At 44.6% G+C, this 18,815-nt stretch overlaps 1 protein-coding gene across 1 annotated transcript in view; it reads right to left on the reverse strand.

The window, feature by feature from the left end:
• Col22a1 (collagen type XXII alpha 1 chain) overlaps window positions 1-18,815 on the reverse strand; it is a 223,730-nt gene that overhangs the window by 21,173 nt on the left and 183,742 nt on the right. Inside the window, exons 53-58 of the mRNA XM_038343103.1 lie at window positions 17,165-17,218; window positions 13,252-13,305; window positions 8,934-8,987; window positions 3,698-3,742; window positions 2,856-2,909; window positions 916-969 (exon numbers count right to left, since the gene is read on the reverse strand). Of these exons, the coding sequence (XP_038199031.1) occupies window positions 916-969; window positions 2,856-2,909; window positions 3,698-3,742; window positions 8,934-8,987; window positions 13,252-13,305; window positions 17,165-17,218 (315 nt within the window). The remainder of the gene's footprint in view (window positions 1-915; window positions 970-2,855; window positions 2,910-3,697; window positions 3,743-8,933; window positions 8,988-13,251; window positions 13,306-17,164; window positions 17,219-18,815) is intronic.

The raw sequence follows: 18,815 nt of genomic DNA on the forward strand, positions 1-18,815 counted from the left end.
GAGCAAGAAAGGTACATCAGCCAGCAATAGCTAGGCTGCCATTGTTCCTGTTCCCTGACCTCAGCAAGTCTCTTGTTCAACTATTAAAAGTGTGTCTTTATAAACTTTAAATTGTTCCTGAAGACTTTCCACTTCAAGGCCATTAACAAAAACATATTAACCTGAACTTACTAACAACTCTACATCTGAATTCTTTCTAAGAGTGGTGGTTGAATCATTAATCTGCTACAGCAGCAATGGCTGGAAAAAGTCAATTACTATTATTGTCAGTACCAGTAACACTGCCCAGTGAGGGGCTAGAAAACTCCTGAGAGTTTTCATACAGCCCATAGATTATGAGAAATGTGGCGACCACAAGGGCAACAATCAGAGCTATGTTCAATCAGAGCATGAGTTCCTCGGGACACGTAGTCCTCGTGGCTTTGCCTTCCGAGGCTCACGCAAGTGTAGCTTTCCCAACCACACAGTGTGTTCACTGAGCTCCAATCCTGCCTGTTGGTCCCTTCACATGGATGCTGACACCCTAAGAAGCTAAAGATGCAGGGATGCTCTTCCTCATGGCTGGTACCTAAATTTCCCTTTCTGGCCTCCAGAAACAAAGGCAAATGACTCTATAGAAACTACCAGCTGTGGTAGTTATAGGAAACTCAAGTGTGGCACATAAAACTGTATAATAGCCCCAAACTGGAAGTATAACAGCTCTTGGAATCCCTGTGGGCAGACTGTCAGTGAGTTGTCTTGGGGAACATGTAGGAAGGTTCTTGGGACAAAGGGCAGTGGCTGTTTAGCATCCTCTAAGACACAGAGCATCATTTTAAAGCAATGCATGCATCCATTCCAGGTTAAAACACCAAACATCATCATGGTAATAGCTTGGTTGAACTGTGAAACAAGTTAATGTCAAAGAAAACTCACCGGCGGGCCCCTTGGTCCTCTGGGACCCTGTGGTCCTGCAGGTCCAGTGTCACCCTGGAACACAGAGAAATCATATAATCACAGAGTTACATGTCAGTTGACAAAGGTCTAATTTCACCAACAGACACAGGAACCCAGCACTGTGTCCAAACACTTCCTTTTGAATGACAAGAACTTCAAACATGCACCTTTTTTTTTTTTACCCAGATGAAGGAGGCTTTTCAATTCACATTTGTAAATGAGTATGTTTATTTACTGATGTAGACAGAAGTCACCTGTTTCTCTGGTCCTTTAAGGCAGTCAGATCTCGATCCAAGAAAAGTCAAAAATGGCAAATTCACTAGATAATAACCTAGAGCCATTTGTGCCCACGTCACCACAGTATGAAATCTGCCACCCAACAGCACCACCCCACACAGCGTCTAGGGAAGTCTCACCGGCTCCACCTACTCAATTGGTTTTAGAAGTATGTCTTAGTTAGGTTCACCATTGCTGTATGGTGAAATACCATGACCAAAAAAAAAAAAAAAAATCCAGAGAGGAAAGGGTTTATTTTATTCTTCCTTATCACAGTTCATCATCCTAGGCAGTCAGGGTAGGATTGATGCAGAGGCCATTAAGAAGTCCTGGCTGCTGGTATGTTTCTTATGGCTTGCTCACCCTAGAAGCTAGGGCCACCGGCCCAAGGGTAGCGACACCCAAAATGGACCTGGCCCTCACACAACCAGTCACGAATTAAGAAAATTACCAACAGGCTTGTCAACAGCCCAGTCTTAGAGAGACATTTTCTCAATTGGGGTTCCTTCCTCTTGGATGACTCCAGCTTGTTTTAAGCTGACACAAAACTAACTAGGATTGATTGTAACAAATTGCTGGGGGGGGGGGGGAGGAACTAGACTTTGACTTTCCCACGTGATTCCTTCTAGATCCTTCTAAACAGATCCAACAAAGAGCCAATATGCTACAACATCCAGAGAAACAAGAGGAGTCTATATGCTACATAGGTCCCAATGAGGTCATGAGCGATATAAAGATCTAGAAGGAGGCTATTTGCCAACCTCAGGACTGTGTCTCCATGCTTCCAGCAAGTTTCCCATTCCTAGGAGAACAATCTCCATACCCAAATGTCAGGTCACATGGTAAAATGCCATGTACAATGGATAGTCGAGTCTTGGGAAATGGGCATAGACGGTGAGCTATAAATAGTGGATCCAGAGTGGCTCCTTGTACCTCTGAGTCTCTTCATGACAGCGTTCTCATTTGTGCCTTACAGAGAAAACCTCTACCTTCTCTGTCCTGCTTTCAAGTAAAAGTGAGAGACATCTGAGATGCCTGAAGTAAGACACAGCCCAAGAAGCAAGAACCGCTACTGCTACTGCTGGCGGTGGCTTTGGTGATGGTGGTGGTGGTAATGATGATCAAAGTGCTAGGATTGGTGATGGTTTGATGATGGTGTTGGTGATATTGGTGATGGCATTAGTCACAGTAACGGGAGTAATGATGGGGCATGCGGTGCAGTAGTGTTGTTGATAATGGTGGCAAACACAGTGGTGGCAATGGTGGTGGTGGAGGTGAAGGCAACCGTGTGGATCTCAAATGATGGGAGAGAGTTTGAGGGATTCATATTTACTAGGAACACCAAAAAGATCAAGAGATGGAGAAACAATTTGTAGGAAACCATGGAAGGCCATTCAAATAATGTAAGATAGATATAGTGGGTCTACCATCTGACACTAGACAAATCAGAGGAACCCAGAAATGCCTCCATGAACTGTGAGATACAGGCTGACCCCAAGGATGGAAGAAGCTCAGGTCTAAAGGAAAACCAATTAGGTGTCATTCCACGTCCTTCACAGAACTGCCACTTGTCACTTTGGAAGGGTTCCTAGGTGCCCCTCCCTTGTTCCTCAAGCACTGAAGGTCAAAGCATCCCAACTTACATCTTTTCCTGGCAATCCTTCCCTTCCAGGGGGGCCAATAGTCCCAGGTTCCCCCTAGAAACAAAATATTGCTGTTAGGAACAGGACTGGTTTAGATATAGGTCACCACAAATAAATACATAGTATCTAAATGTGTGGGAGAGATGCAAAGCCCCAGAAGGCTGACAAATAGAAGTCACCCCCACACACACATAGTATGAGAGTCTCTGAAGCAGCAAAACTGGATTCCAATAGAGTGAGTGGAGCCCTAAGTGCCTCCCCAACAGGAAAGGCAGGAAGAGCACTGTATGGGTCAGGTGAACCTGTTGAGTCCCCTGTTGCCTGCTTCTCTCTGGCTTCTCTCTACAGCTTCTCTCTGCCCTGGTTATCCACAACATTCAAGGAATCCTACCAATGACCCAGCGCTCCCTTCAGTTTGGGGCATTTTGAAGAGGCAGGTATTAGAGAATAAGAAAAGGTTCAAGGTGCTACCCACCTGAGACAAGGCCTGTGTGTTAACATACACACTCTATGACCTGGGAAAGTCACTCATGACCTCTGACCTGAGTTTGCTCCACTGTAAATGAAGCCTAACACCATGGCTTGTTTCACAGGGCTTAGGGGACATGTGACAGTCCACATAATACAGGCAACCTAAACTCAGGTTGCTTTGGCTAATTTGGCTGCATGTAATGTTGGGCCCAGAAGAACCACTGACAAGATTCAAACCAAGAGATGGGATGGTGCCACCCACTGTGACACCAGGCCAGCACATCTACTGTTCTTTCCTAAATAGAACAGCAAGGTGATGCCCTGCAAGGTGACTCTCCCCGCTGAGTGTCAGCTCAGAGTCATCTACTTACCCTCAGACCAGGGGGGCCAGGATCACCTGTGTGTCCCTTGAAGCCCTGGAAGAAATACGATGAAATTATGATTCTACCAAAGAATAGGCTGGGCAGCAGAAAGACAGAGAGCTGCAAAGACATCCTGAGTCATCCCATCTTCTACTTGTGGCTTACCCTGTTGCCTCTCGCTTGCTACCCATATCAGGGTGCCAGGCATGGGTAGAAGAAAATCAGGGAGGAAAGGAAAGAAGCAGGGAAGAGCGAAAGTCTTCTCTATAGGATCCTGCATGGTAGCCGGGCGGTGGTGGCGCACGCCTTTAATCCCAGCACTCGGGAGGCAGAGGCAGGCGGATCTCTGTGAGTTCGAGGCCAGCCTGGTCTACAAGAGCTAGTTCTAGGACAGGCTCTAAAAAAAGCTGCAGAGAAACCCTGTCTCGAAAAACCAAAAAAAAAAAAAAGAAAAAAGAAAAAAGGATCCTGCATGGTGTGGTGATATAACCATCAAAAGTGCTCATTTCATGGCCTTGAAGCTCTGAAACATGGGTTTTGTTCTCACCATTGTATAAAGAAACCCAAGCTCAGTCCTGTGTATCACTCAGACAGTGAAGAGGTACCATGATTCACACACATGCCAATCTGATATAGAGGACACCTCTCCATGGCCATTCTCAACACAAGGGGGACAGCGAACCCATAGAATCAAATTACCACCTGGCTGCATCTACCAGGCTTCACTCTGGTTTCATCTCCTGATGACATTAGCAAATGACAATACAACCAGGAAGCAGAAAGCTCTAGGGGGAGGCTGTCCAAGGAGAACTCCATCTTGAAAGGCCCTACAGGGTATTAAGGTCAAAACTGAGAAATGCAGCTTGTGCATCTCCACCCACCATGGCTAATTAGAATGTAGTCTTCTGTCCTTTAGAACATGGGAGAGTAGGAGTAGGTAATAGAATGTGATCCCTCTAGTACCAGTAGGGGCAGTGGGCAGAGAACCCTAGTCTAAATGGATAAAAATTTCTTCAGCTAAACCTGGGCCTATAACTGGGTCTCAATGACAGTCTGTCTAGAAACCACACAGGAAGCTGTTAGAACATCGTAGTCATTGACGAGGAAAGATGAAAGAGGGAAACAAGGAAGAGCGGGATGGAGTCATCTAAGCTTTAGATTCATAGTTTCAACTATTCTATGCCATGCCAGCAGAAGAACGGGTTTTGCCCCTGGATCCCTAACATCACCATGTGTAAGAAAACAGAAATACTGAGATGCCTAGTCCTTTTTCCAACTGCAGATGCTCTCTGGGCCTCTGCACCTGATGCGCCAGGGCTGACCATGGGCTGGGGGCACATCAGCTCTCTGCTCTCCTCTGCCGCTGTGGGAATCAAGTGTTTCACTTCTCTCTGCCAGGATTCCCTTTCCACACGAGAGCATGAGGATGAGACCCAGGTCTGTAGAGGTGCTGTTTGGAATGAGTAAAGCAAAGCTCTTCAATAACTCAGATCTCCGCAAAGTTCTGGGACCTTCTTTAAATGACCGAATTCCAAGGCCAGCTGGCTTCCAAGAGGGGACTCTAACTTGCTCTCATTCCATAAACCCAGGTCAAAAGCCCCAACTAAGGGAGCCCCACACTGCCAGGTACTGCTACTATTATCTCCGTTACACAGAAGAGGAAATGGGTCCAGTAGTGCCCCCACTTTGGTCAATAAATGACAAAGGGAAGGGCCCAGATATATTTCTCTCCAAACTCATGCTACCCTTCAAAGCTTTGCTCTGGCTGAGTGAAGCCAACCAGAGGACCTTGTCCCTTTTCACCAGTACAGATCTCTGCTAACACTGCATCCCTGCCTTGAAATTCCCAGGGCAGAAGAGGGTCCAACTCCTAAGTCAGGATGCAGCAAATGCGTCTCTCCAGCTGACAAGGTATCCCTCTTATTCCTAAGCCAGGAGCCCCCTGATGAAACTGGACCTTTTCTCGCCAGAACCACTTAGTCAGAGAAGAGACTGCCAGCCACAGTCAGCAACCGTTTGCCATATTTAATATGCCTTAAGAAAGGATTTAAGGGGATCATCAATTTAAAGTATGTTTTGGAAAAAACAACCAGCCACTGATTCACGGTTTTAGTCCGCATAGGCCAAAACATTCATCCCCACGCCCGGGTTCCTTCTGCTGTACTCGGGAAAAGCAGGGATATTGGGAAAAATGAACATTGATTTTCATGTTTTGTTTCCTTTTTAATGAATAGTAGCCAGAGGATTTATTGATTTTTTTCAAAAGAAAAATAACACAAGAGAACAGAAGCAGTGTTCCAATCCGTTACTTCTCGGCAGATAATTGGATTTCAGGAGTTTCATTAAACAGCATTTTTTAAATTAAGAAATATTTAAAAAAATCAACAGCATGAAGAGGTAAAGCACTTAAAAATTAAAATCTAGAGAACATTTTTATTATTGTAGAAAATTACCTGTATTTAGTGCACTAATTAAAGGTAGATTTAAAGCAACAACGCATATAACCATAGATGTCAGACATAAAGTAAGAAACCAGGGAGTGGGAAGGACCTCAAAGGAAGGGAAAACAGAATAAATACATAATTATGAATTAATGGGCTGGGGTTGATGGGACTGAGATGGAAGTATTAAAGGGAGGGGGATGAGGAAGGGCATATGGGGAGGGACAGCTAAAACTCAGGGCCATTTGAGGGGTCCTAAGGAAACCTACTCCAGTAGATGCTTCTTAAATATACATTATGTGTTATAATATATATGTACATATATATATGCTTCTTAAATGTGTGTATATAGCTTATATATGTATATATATGCTTCTTAAACTTTGTGTGTGTGTGAGTGTGTGTGTGTGTGTGTGTGGTCTCAGGTCCTTGGCCACCTGAGCAGTATCGGCATGGGTTCGATCTCACGGAGTGCACCTTAGACAGAATCAGATAGATGCTGGTTACTCCCAAAACTTTTGCCCCACTTTCGCACCGGCATATCATGCAGGTGGGATGCTGGTGTAGACAGAAGGTTTGTAACCGCCTTTCTCCCTGGTGGTGTGCAGAGCCCCTTCCAGTACCGTGGACACTAGGGGTGAAAGCTGTATATATGTATAAAAAATCTCAATGGAATCACCAGATAATGGAGGAGACAAAGCCCCAAGTAGATGTCTCTTACCACTGAATGCAATCTCCAGTAGCAGAATGGGCTATACCCAATTGAACTGTTAGCCAAATAGACCCCATGGACACCCTCCAAACATCCCAGGCTACTGCCAAGGCTATGGGTTTTTCTCCACAAACTGATGATAAGACCCTACTGTTAAGAAGCCTACACAACCACACACACCTACACAACTCATTAAACATAGTAGCTGCTAGAGCCTTTGCCCCTAGTGTTCATGGTACTATAAGGTGTTCTGCCCACCACCAGAAGGAGAAAGGTGGTTACAAACCCTTCTATCTGCAATGGCATCCTGCCTGCATGGTATGCTGGCACAAAAGTAAGAGCAAACCCATGCCTAATACTTCTTAGGTGGCCAAAAAACCTGAGACAACATAGGCCCTAGACCTAGGGAAAAACCAAATACTACTGTTCTGCTAAAGGAACATAGCAATACAATGATTCCTAATGACATTCTGTTAAACTCATACATCAGAGTCTTGCTCGGTCACTATCAGGGAAACTTCCTCCTGTTATAGATGGAAACAAATACAGAGATGCACAGAGAGGGAGAGACCTTGAAACATTCAGTTATAAATGGGAGGTCCCCAGGAAATACCTCCCCATTTGGATCAAGGAACTTAGTAGCAGAGGAAGCATCAAGATTGTAAGAGCCAAACGGGATGAAGAACGCCAGGGAAAGGCCTTCTAGACACAACAGGGTTGATACACTAGGAACTCAGAGACCGTGGCAGCATCTACATGGCCTCCAGAGGTCTAAGCCAGATGGGGTCCCATTGCTAAGATGGGAAGTGGACACAAGCCCCCATCTCTAGCCCAGAAGCTGTCTCCAGCTGACAACCTCTGGAAAAGGAAAATATGTTTTCTCCAATGGAGTCTCAGTGGATATACACCACATTTCAGGAGACCCATGCCCAACAGTAAATAAATAACACAAAACAAAATCAGGAATTTTTGAAGGACTTTTTTCCCTCACAATGCTTTCTGGGCATTTAAAAAAAAAACTTTATAGGTCCTTTTCTTATATATTATGGCTTCTGATTTTGTGTTTTTGTGGGATTTCCATGTGTATCTCTGCATCTTCATGTGTTTCTTATTCTCTCTCTCTCTCTCTCTCTCTCTTTCTCTCTCTCTCTCTCTCTCTCTCTCTCTCTCTCTCTCTCTCTCTCTCTCTCGTTTTGCTCTATTCTGGCATATCGTTTGGGGCTTTTCAGTTGTTTGTTTTTAATGAGAGGAAAAAAGAGTGTGGGTTTGGGTGGGTGAAGAGACAGAGATGATCTGGGATAAGCTGGAGGAGGGCAAACTGTGAACAGAATTTATTGTATTTTTAAAAATGTATTTTCAATTTAAAAAGGAAAAATAGACAGGTTGTAATTCGTTCAAGAAACAATAAACCTGGTAATACAGTAAATGTTGACTGTGCTTTCTTCTGTTCCAGAGTCAGAAACATATTATTTTCTTCTTTGCACCATGCTAGCCTTTCTTTCCAGTATCATCATCACCATAGTGTGCAGTTAGATGGATTTACACAACTGGAAAAAGGGTTAGAGAGGGCACTACAGGAAGGGGCAGGAGATACACTTCCGGTGCAAAGTGCAAGCATGCATAAGGCCCTGCACCCCCCATTCCCAGCACTGCAAAACTCAGCATGTTGGTGTGTGCCTGTAATCTCAGCAAGCAGAAGGGAGAAGCGAAACCCTAAATTGAAGGTCATCCTCAGCGATGTGACATGAGTTCAAGACCAGCCTGGGTTACATGAAAGCATGATTCAAAAGCAAGTAAAATAAATAAATAAATATTAATTTAAAAAACCCTATAGTCAAAGCAAACAGAAATACAGAAACAACAGAAATGAAAAGAAAACAACAAAACCCCATAAGCAAACAAAACACCCTTTTTTCCTGCACTTATTCAGAGTAACACTAACTAGCCTGAGATGGCTTACAGTAGGGGATATAAGCTAGAGTGACCTTCAGAGAAAGCAGAGCTGGTCACACAAGCATGAGCATGCTGGACAGACTTCAGGAACTCAGAAGGCCTGTATACTTTTCTGGCGACAGCATGGACCGGCACTTACCTGCAGACCTCTGGCTCCCTCTGCTCCTGCCAGGCCTGGCTCTCCTGCCTTGCCCTGAATTGAGGAAGGAGAGAGTCAGGCTCCCATCGTTATGATCTTCAGATATGTAGCTGCCTGCCCTTCACATCACTGCGTTCCCACATGCCACTGGCCACGCAGGCGATCAGCCCTGGCCCCCGCATTCCTAATGTATTTCCTCTAGCCCAGCCTTTACAGTACATTCAGGCCTGCTGTGTTCCCAGTTCTTCTGCTGTGATGACAGTATAAACTTTATCCCCGATTAACCAGTCAAGGGTCCCTTCATTGTCAGAGTGCTCTGCCCTGATGAGAAACTACAAAACCATTTTAGTTATTACTGACTCGATTCACAAAACCACTTCAAGGCCGCTATGAACTATTACGTTTTTTTTTCCCCCCCAACGGTCACATTGAAGATCAGAGCAGTTTTATTTTATGAGACTTCTAAGGACAAAGCTAAAGAAAACCTCCGCTTCCCGTCACACAGGCAGAGGCTCTGCTGAGGCTACCAGTGGCACCACTTACAGGGGCCTGTGATCTGATTCACACAGCCCTTTCCACACCCCATGTTCTCAGATACAAAGGAATACAAGGGCATTTCTATACAAAATTACTGCCCGCAGTTTGGCATAACCCCAGACAAAACCAAGCCATGAAGAAATGCAGCTGAGATCTAGACAAATGGCTCAGAGGTATGGGAGAGTATGCAGAGGAAGAGGTGAAAGGGTACTGTTTGATGGACGGCTGGCCCAGTTCTGGATCTTTCTTCATGGTAGCTTGAGAATGGCCCTCCCTGAACACTCTGCACCTCGTTTTTATACAGAGTAAATTTTGAGGGTTCACGTTGCAAGAGAAGGGAGAGGGAATGGGGACACTCTTAGATTTAAAGGGAAATATTTAAAATAAAATGGCTTTCATGTTATCTTTCTTGTGGCTTTCTGGCCCAACTTATCCAAGTCTAGTTGTGAGATGCTGGGTGTCATTTCCTCAGGCATCTGTTTCTGCAGTTTTAACTTTCAGATGGTCCACCCTTATAGGTCTTGACCTTGCCCCATCATGAAGATGACTGTCACTACTAGTCTAGCTGCTAGCAGATAAACAGCCAGAATCGATGAAGAGTTATCCCTGCGTTAGACATAATTAAAGTGTGTCTGGAATTATGGTGAATCCTCACTGAGAACCAATGGAAGATACCCCTTAGGGAAACCACAAGGGTAGAGGGAGGTTAGGTCATCTATTCAAAGACACACAGCAAGGGTTGGAATTGAAAGGATGACTGAAACTCTGCATTTCATCCTAAACAACAGTAGATGCTCAACTATATCTTCTTAAAACATTAAACAATTCAGAAGGCTTCCTATCTGTTATCTATACAATGTTGTCTATACTCTGAAATGCTCCTCCATCCACTGGGCTGTCATTACCTCTTATCTGCCCACCCATTTCTCCATGTATGCCCTTCACATGAGAATGGGTCAAAGTGGAGAAGCACCATGTACTAACTACTGTCATCCTCAGGCATAAGGGCACCCAGTGCAATAGAACATGCAGATAGTCTCAGTGTGCTCCCAACAGCTTCTCAGGAGACCCGCAGGAGCCTGGATATCAGCTGTTTCTAGAAGTACCACTCACCAGCCTGTCTTTTAGGACCTCTCCTCCCCATGGTCCATTTGTTCCTTCACTCTATGGACCCCACTTTGATGGATAACCTCCTGACATCAAAGCCTCTACCTCGAGATCTCAGGGATCTCAGACTCCACCCACCCAATGACAACTTCCTCCTAACACAGCTCAGGGTAACAGACCATCAGGATGACTGTGTAGTGGAATTCCACAGCAAGCCAGAAAAGTTCAGGGATAAATAACTCAGGGTCTCAGAGTCCCACTATCTCTGTGGAGATCACTGGTTCTGACCCGGTTCATGAGAACCGGCTACCTCCCGTGAGATCCTTGGATCAGCCTGGAACAGGACTTGTCTTGTATCACAATGGCAGTCCCCAGAGCAGGCATTCAATAAACTGATGGGATGAAGACTAGTGACCCTGCACTAGAGGGACAACTTGTAGGGATGACGCTCATTCAGCACAAAGGTGGGTCCTAGCTCTGAGATCCGAGTACTGAGTTCTGGGTCATCCTCAGAGACACGATTCCCAGAGACTTCACTCAGCAGCTGGAGAACCTTGGTCCAGCTATTAGCCTCTGTGTATCCCATTTCCTCATCTGGGGACAATAAGAGCATACATAACCCTGGGCTTTTCTGGAGTTTAAATTGGAAAAGGAGTGAAAGGCTTGCTGCTCCAGGCCCTGGGTAGTCCCAAGAACGCCTGTCAATCCCTTGTGCACCCCTCCGAACCCCTCCACCCTCTGTCTGCCATCTGCCTCTTTGGGCAACTCCACAGAGCATCCCTCTTTGGTCTCCCTGGGAAGGCTCTTTCTTTTCCCCTCAGCAGTGAGCCTGGGCTGCTGCAACTGACAAACGGTATAAAATGATGAGGAGGGTGCTTCAGGAAAGCTGCGTAAGATTTGGATTGAGTCATAACAGTTTACAGCCAAGCAAATTAAACAGATCATGAGCTCCACTAGAAAAAAAAACTTTTATGTAATACCACTTAGCGGCTGCAAAGGCTCCACAGTTCTGACCTCGCCAGCAGTTAAAATAGGGCAGTCACAAAGAGGGACCTCACTAAAATAATTAAGAGTTAGCAAAACCTGGTGCGCTGTGCAATTTTCACCTCATTTGATCTCCAACTTCTAACAAGCTAGGATATTACCCTCCATCTCACTGAAGGATTCTGAAGCTCAGAGTGGCTATCCGACTCACGGAAGGTTACACAGCTTACGGGGAGGAACGCCAGCTAGCATCTAGGGCCACTTTGGTGCTGGGACTGGGCACAACATGATTTCAGTTCTTATATTAAATTTAGTTCTATCAATAAGTAACACATAAAGATTGCTTTAAAATATTAAAAGAGGGACTAGAGAGATGGCTTCTTTGTTATGAGCCCTTGCTGTTCTTCTGAAAGATCGGAGTTTTGTTAGCAGCACCCATATCAGGCAGCTAACTAAAAGACATTAGCACTTGTCTCTAACTCCAGTTCCCGGGGGTCTGATGCCCTCTCATGCCCCACCCTCTGGCACTGCACAGTCGCTGTACATACAAACAATTGCAGGAGCATACACATTCATTCGTTAATTAAACTGTCTATTTAATTCATTTAAAAGACAGAAACTGCCCCAGTGAGATGTCTGACAGGTAAAGGTACTTGCCACCATGCCTGAAAACCTAAGTTAGATCTCTGGGACCCACATGATAGAAGGAGAGAACTGATTCTGCAAGCTGACCTCAGGCCTTTGCCTGTGCGCTGCACAGACATACACAGATCAATGTGCAAATGCAATTTAAGACACGCTGTTAAAGGAAAGTAACCATGGGGTATAAAGTCACCCGCGTGGTTCTTCCCTGGGTGGAGTTTCCACCCTTCTCAGAGCTGCCCAGTGTTCTAGTAGATGCGCGCCTGTTATGTAAGCAGACAGACGTGGGGAGAACCCGCAGCCCTTTCTCTTCCCTACCATGGGTGTGATTTGCTTGACTATTGTTTTGTTTGGTGGTGCGTGGCTTCTCTGTGCTGTAGTGGACCCAGGGCCCTTCATGGAAGGAGGACACTCCACTGAGCCACACCACAGCTCTAGATTTGTGAAGATAGAAGTAATGTCAGAAACTGTGGAGCCATTATCATCATTTTAAAACCCTGAATTCAGGCAAGAGAGGTCCCCAAGCCTTAAGAAAGGACTTTGAGGTCATGGGTAAGTCACGCAGCTATGGAACCACCAAAGATAGCCTGAGGAGTACTGCATCTGTCTACCTCACTGGAGGTTCTAATGAGTGTCATTACAGAAAAATACAAGCAACAGCAAATGCCTGTGAGCCAGATTTAAAACATGAAGCTGGGTAGCAGCTCTCAAGACCAGGAGCCAGTATAGCTCACTTGCCCCAGATTCCCTTCCACAGCTGCAGGGCTGAGGCTACATGTAAAGTACAGTATGGAAGGATGGGAGACCTGAACTCAGAATTTCTGGGCTGTCACCAGAGCATTGTATGATTTAGGCTGGTCAACTTCCCAACCTAAATAGTGTCTTATTTCAGCTGCAAAGCAGAGTGTTTTCCTTGCGGCACTATGAGAAGTAAGGGTACTGGTACATAGATCATGATCGTGCCGGGATCATTGGAGCCCTTCAACATCCCCGAAGAGCTGTTGGGAATGGGTGGGTTTGACAGGCAGGTAAGTGTAGAGTCCCTTACCGGTTCTCCAGGGGGACCTGGCTTTCCATCTCTGCCCTGTTTGCCTTCTTCTCCCTGCAAGACAAACTCAACTTGCTTAGTAGGTCAAGGAAGATTAGAGAGAAGGAAGAGCAGACACGGAGGCAACTGTGTGCACCCTTCTGTGCAGCAGCAGCTTTACGTTCAGTTAGCGGCACATGGGCGTCTCCCCCAACTCCTGGAGTCCAGAGACCTCACTGGGAAGCAGACCCCTTTGCAATTGCATCATGATTCTTATTTATCGCCCAAGGCCCCCACTTTGTTCCTCACTATGGGCCTCTTCTATGAGTAAGTTGATTAGGGCATGGGTGACGGGAAAAAGAAAAAAAATCACACAGCAAAATCCTATTGCTCCTGAGACATTATGGGGTACAGGGAAAGAGGGCCGAGGTTGCTTGGTTCTAGAAAGTCCAGTGATGTTTTACACGTCTCTCGACAAAACCAAGCCATGAGTCTCTCTACCCCAGTACTGATCCCATCTATAAATGAGGATTCTGTAACTTTGAAGTACACATTCAGGGTCTCAGAAGACGGCAACGATGAGGCAGAAGAGAGTGTAATTTCAGGCCACCTGAATTCAAAAGCCAGTAGCAAAGCTGAGAAAAAAGAATTTAGTCAAGTGAGTACTAAATACTACCTGAACCTCTGAGGCATAGGACCCTGGTCTCATGGTGGCTTTTAGCCTAGAAGAAATGCTAAATACGCCCTGCAGTGAGTTGCAATACTCAGCCAAACACTGGCACTGGCCAGTGAGGCAGCCAACCTTGCAGACAGCTGCCAATGAAAGTGTGTGTTTTCTCCACTAGTGCCCTTAGCCCGTAGTGCCTGGGCCAGGAGGAAGATGCTGCAAAGCAATGACCAGAATGTATTGCCTGTCCACACTGCTGTCCTGCTGCTTGCTTCACTGGGATCTGTCATTTTTTTATGGATGCTGCTCCCAGCATTATCATGTGAACTTCAAATAAACCAACTCATACATCCATCTTCTCTGCAGCTAAAAGTTCAAGGAACATCATGGAAGAAAGAGCAGAAAGACTATACCAGAGCCGTCAGAGAATCGGGAAGTCTGCTGTGAAACTACATCCCCTAGAAATGAAAGGAAAGCTTTACCAATGATACACAACAGCACAGCAGTGTCTAAACAGGACACCAATGCACACACTAATGTGGAAGGAAGAAATGCCAGGGTACTCCTACTAGACAAAGAACTACAGGAAACTAAGGAATGCCGGGAAAGATAGAGAGATCGTCTTCCCTAGGGATGATGCCCCTGACAGATTATCAATACCAAGTGGTCAGCCTTGCAATCATACACACAAGCCAAGCAACACTAAATGGATTCAGAAGGCTGTATTTATATATTTATGTGTTTACATATATATTCAAATATATGATTATTTATAAATTTATGTATGACTTTGTATATGTAAATTTTTATTCACATATAGATAAAATTAAAGAAAAAGAGGCCATAAATTTGAAAGCATGTTCTCGGAAGGCACAAAAAACTGTAGGAAGGAAAAAGGGAATGGGAAATGATGTAATTAATATTTTAATTAAAAATATGCACGATTAAAATGTTCAATTGTTCCTCCCTACACACAGAGGCCATGGGGCAGAGAGTTTAGAGAACTGTACAGATAGCTTGGCAGAGGCCACAGGAAGGAAGGAAACCGGCAAACTCAGGCTAGAAAAAGCAATGTCTGGGGACTTCAGGTGTGACCCCCCTGTACCCGCATGCAGTGACTTGAGAGTGCTGTGTGGCTTCCTGTGTAATCCGAGAAACAAACAGGGCTTCCCAAGACAGGAAAGCTGCCTTTTTTGGGAGTGGCTTGCGTGGGCAGTCCCTAACCTTGTGAACCTTTGATTCTTCACTTTAAAGTAACAGAGACACACTGTCCGTGCTGTGGGGCTAAGATTTTATGAAATACCACAGATGCAGGGAGTTTCACGCAGCATGAACGGCATGGGGAGATGGCCCTCGATAAATGGAGAGACTCGTTGTTTCACTCCCTGGTGTTGGTCCTCATGGAAAGTGAGACCTGTGACCTCAGTGTTAAAGGCCGGGAAGGAGAAGAGCCAGGAAGACGACGACTAGACCGATTTAAGAAAACAGCACAGTTACATCTATGGCTTCCTGCCTCTAGTCTCACAGCGTATTGTGATAAGGGCTGGGTGCAAAACCCAAACTGGAGATTTTCTTTACTTGGCTTTACCTTGGCAGAATCAAATCAGAACAATTTGAATCTCAGCAGGCTCCTTAACTTCTAAAGTTATAATGGCTTACATGAGAGCTGCCTAGAAGAGACCCCTTCCATCAGTGGTTAAGGTTGTTAGACAGTTAGTAGGAAGGGACCTCAAAGAGCTATTCACCCACAACCACATTTCTTTTATTCCTCTTTGCTGTGTGGGGAGCTAAGGCAGAGGAACTGAAACCCAAAATACAATTTGCAATTATTCTTTCTAATTAGGTCCCCTAACATAGTAAACATTAATTTCCTAACTAGAGATATTAAATAACATAAAAAAAAGGGAGTATGAGCAGAGCCAGAGTGGAGATTCAGAAATAAAGGGAACGGAGACTAGAGACAAGGAGTTCATTCTGGCTGAGAAGGAAGCAGGAATACCGGGACAGGGATTGGGATTAAGACAAAAGGTTTCAATCAAGGGGGACTGAAACTGCCTGGCAGGCTCACCATACTAGGTCTGCTCAGAATCAGTAAATAGTAACAACATATATGTGTGTATGTGTACTTGCACACACATATATGACTCCATGCATATACATATATACATAATAAATATAAGGATGAGGAAAACAGAAGACAAAAATAGGATATAGAATGTGGCTCAGTGTATGTGTCAGTGTAGCTGTACCGTTCCCAGTACCTGAGAGTTGAGAAGCATCAAATAGTTAAGAAGGGTAACCAAAGGACAATCTAGGCAGACAAAAATGCACACGCAAAATCCCTGTGGCTTGGAGGGGATCAACTGTGGCAGGAGAGACTATAGTGTGTCCTCAGAGGAGTCAAAAGGTTATCAGTATGGCTGGAATAAAAGAATGCACGATGGGGAGCAGGAGGCGGATACTGTGGGCAGTTAATCACAAGAGCTCAATCTCGTGAGAGAAGGTCTTCTAAGACAGACAATTAGTATACACTGGAGATCTCAATCCTACTGAGGTGTGTATTAAATTGCAAGGCTGAAAACAAACATTTGTGTGAGGTCATTTTGTAGCATGTATCAAAAACCTTATTGATAACTACAGTAGAACAATTAAACTCCACTCTAGGGGTCATCCTAGAGGAACCGGAGAACTGATTGCATGTTAAGCTGCCCATTGTATGTTTTTAAATGAAAGAATTGTTTTAAGAGACCACAGGGGAACATCACATATAATGCAGTACCCATTACATATGATATGAGAATTTTATGAATATGTAACAGCAGTGCAGTAAATCAAAAACATTTATGTGTCTGGGTGTGTAGAGATACATGTAGGAATGCATATGTTTGTATAACCATAGAAGGAGAGAAAAAATGGAATATTTAAATCAGTAAGAAACTACTCAGTTTTAGCCTAAAAGAAGATTAAGACATGACATGCTCCACTCAAATTTAGATGTCCTTCATAATAACCAGGTGCAAGATTATTTTTTCTCCCAAATTTCTAAAATACCATAAGTTCCACTAGTGGCCACATTATGTTATTATGATGAATCTTTTTGTGGGGGGAGGGAAGAGGGAAAAATTTTAAGACAGCATCTCCTGTCTTAAACACTGCCTCGCCTTCCTAGTGCTGGGACTATAGGTGTGTACCACCACACCTGGCTGGGAATGTATCTGTGCTTGCTAACTTTTCTGATGAGAAACAAGATTTCAAAGTGATACTTACTGGGATTCCTGGAATGCCCGATGGGCCTTGGGGACCAGGAGGGCCTTCTTTGCCCTGAAAGAGTCAAGACATAAAAATAACATGAAATCTTTGGTCGGCTGTCCTGGAAAGAAATCTCACAGGGAGCTGCCCGTGAGCTAGGAGGAGATGGTTAAAAGCTAAGGTTGTACCTGCAGCCTCCTGGCATCACAGGCTATGCCCCCGGCAAGGGCTGTGACACCTTAAACGGAGCATGCTCACACAGTACTGGCACAGAGAGACCCACTCTACAATAGGGACTCGGGGAATCCACCATCAGACATCTGAAAGATTTGGAGTTCACCAGACTTGGCTCCAGATCCAACCCAGGATTTGTTCTTCCCCACAGCACAGCCTAGGGCTGTGTTCTGCACCTACAGAACAGCACAAGTGGAAGGCTGGCCAGAAGGCCTGAAAGATCCATGCTTTCAATATTTTCATTGTGTATTTCTCCCAGAGACTCCCAAACCTTTAACCAGAAATAGAGACAAGTCATTATCCCCTCCATGAAAAAGACACGTGGTATCTTGAAAGTCTGTTTGGCCGAAATGCATCAATTGGTATTTTGTTTCCCTTTTTCTTCATGAAGGCCTAGAGCTGCCCTCAGGGCTTCGGCCTCTGTTCGGAAAACGCTGCTCAGCTTCCTATCACTCCGTGCCTCTGCCGTGAGTATGTAGGGCTCTTGATGACTTTCCGATCTCCACCAGTGCCTTTGCAAGGCAAGATTCTGATGCCACTAATCATATAAAATAGGATAGCCTAAATTCTCAACCTTCCTAATACTGCTACCTTCTACTGCAGTTCCTTATGCTGTAGTCACCCAAACCATAAAATTATTTTCTTTGCTACTTCATAACTGCAATTTTAGTACTGTTATGAATTATAATGTAAATATATTTGCTTTCTGATGGTCTTAGACATCCCTTATGAAAGGGATACGCGACCCCCAAAGGGTCATGACCTATAGGTTGAGAACCTCTGCTCTAAAGGGTTATGAGTTTTACCTTTAAAATGTAAGTGAAAACAAGCAAAAGTGGGTATTTATTCCACATTTCAATGCAGATCTTAAAAAATGGCCCCATCAGGGGACCAAAACTCAGTTTCTTTATCAAGCAAGATTTGTACCGTACATAAGCTGCTGCTTTAGCCAAATCTCAGCCATGAAGAAGATAGCAGCAACACATGCTTATGACACAGAGCGATTGTTTTACTGACACTTGAGTTTGGTGCAGAAAGGATCGTGCTATATTTTTATCATTGTTAAAAGCTTTGGCAAAATAGTCACATATTTCATATGCATGGGAAAAGTTACTTGTAAGTCTAAAATAATACAGAGAATGTGGCATGCCTTTGAGTTGACTTCGATTTGGGGTCGTGAGGTGTTTTTACAGCGTTATGCTGTAAGACATTTGGGATGATCTGGACACATTGCCTCTCAGATGTGTGCAAATTAGTCAATCCAGTGAACCACAGCATTCATCCCTCCCCCATTACAGAATCTACCACCATGTATGCAAGTAGTACGGATCCACTCTATCAAACATTCAGTTAACACTGGGGAATCTTAAGTACTGATATGGTTCATTCTGGACTACTTTCTAGATGTTCCTTGTACCAGGAACCTTAAAACGGA

Source organism: Arvicola amphibius, chromosome 9 (assembly GCF_903992535.2).
Source record: "Arvicola amphibius chromosome 9, mArvAmp1.2, whole genome shotgun sequence".
Lineage (NCBI taxonomy): Eukaryota > Metazoa > Chordata > Mammalia > Rodentia > Cricetidae > Arvicola > Arvicola amphibius.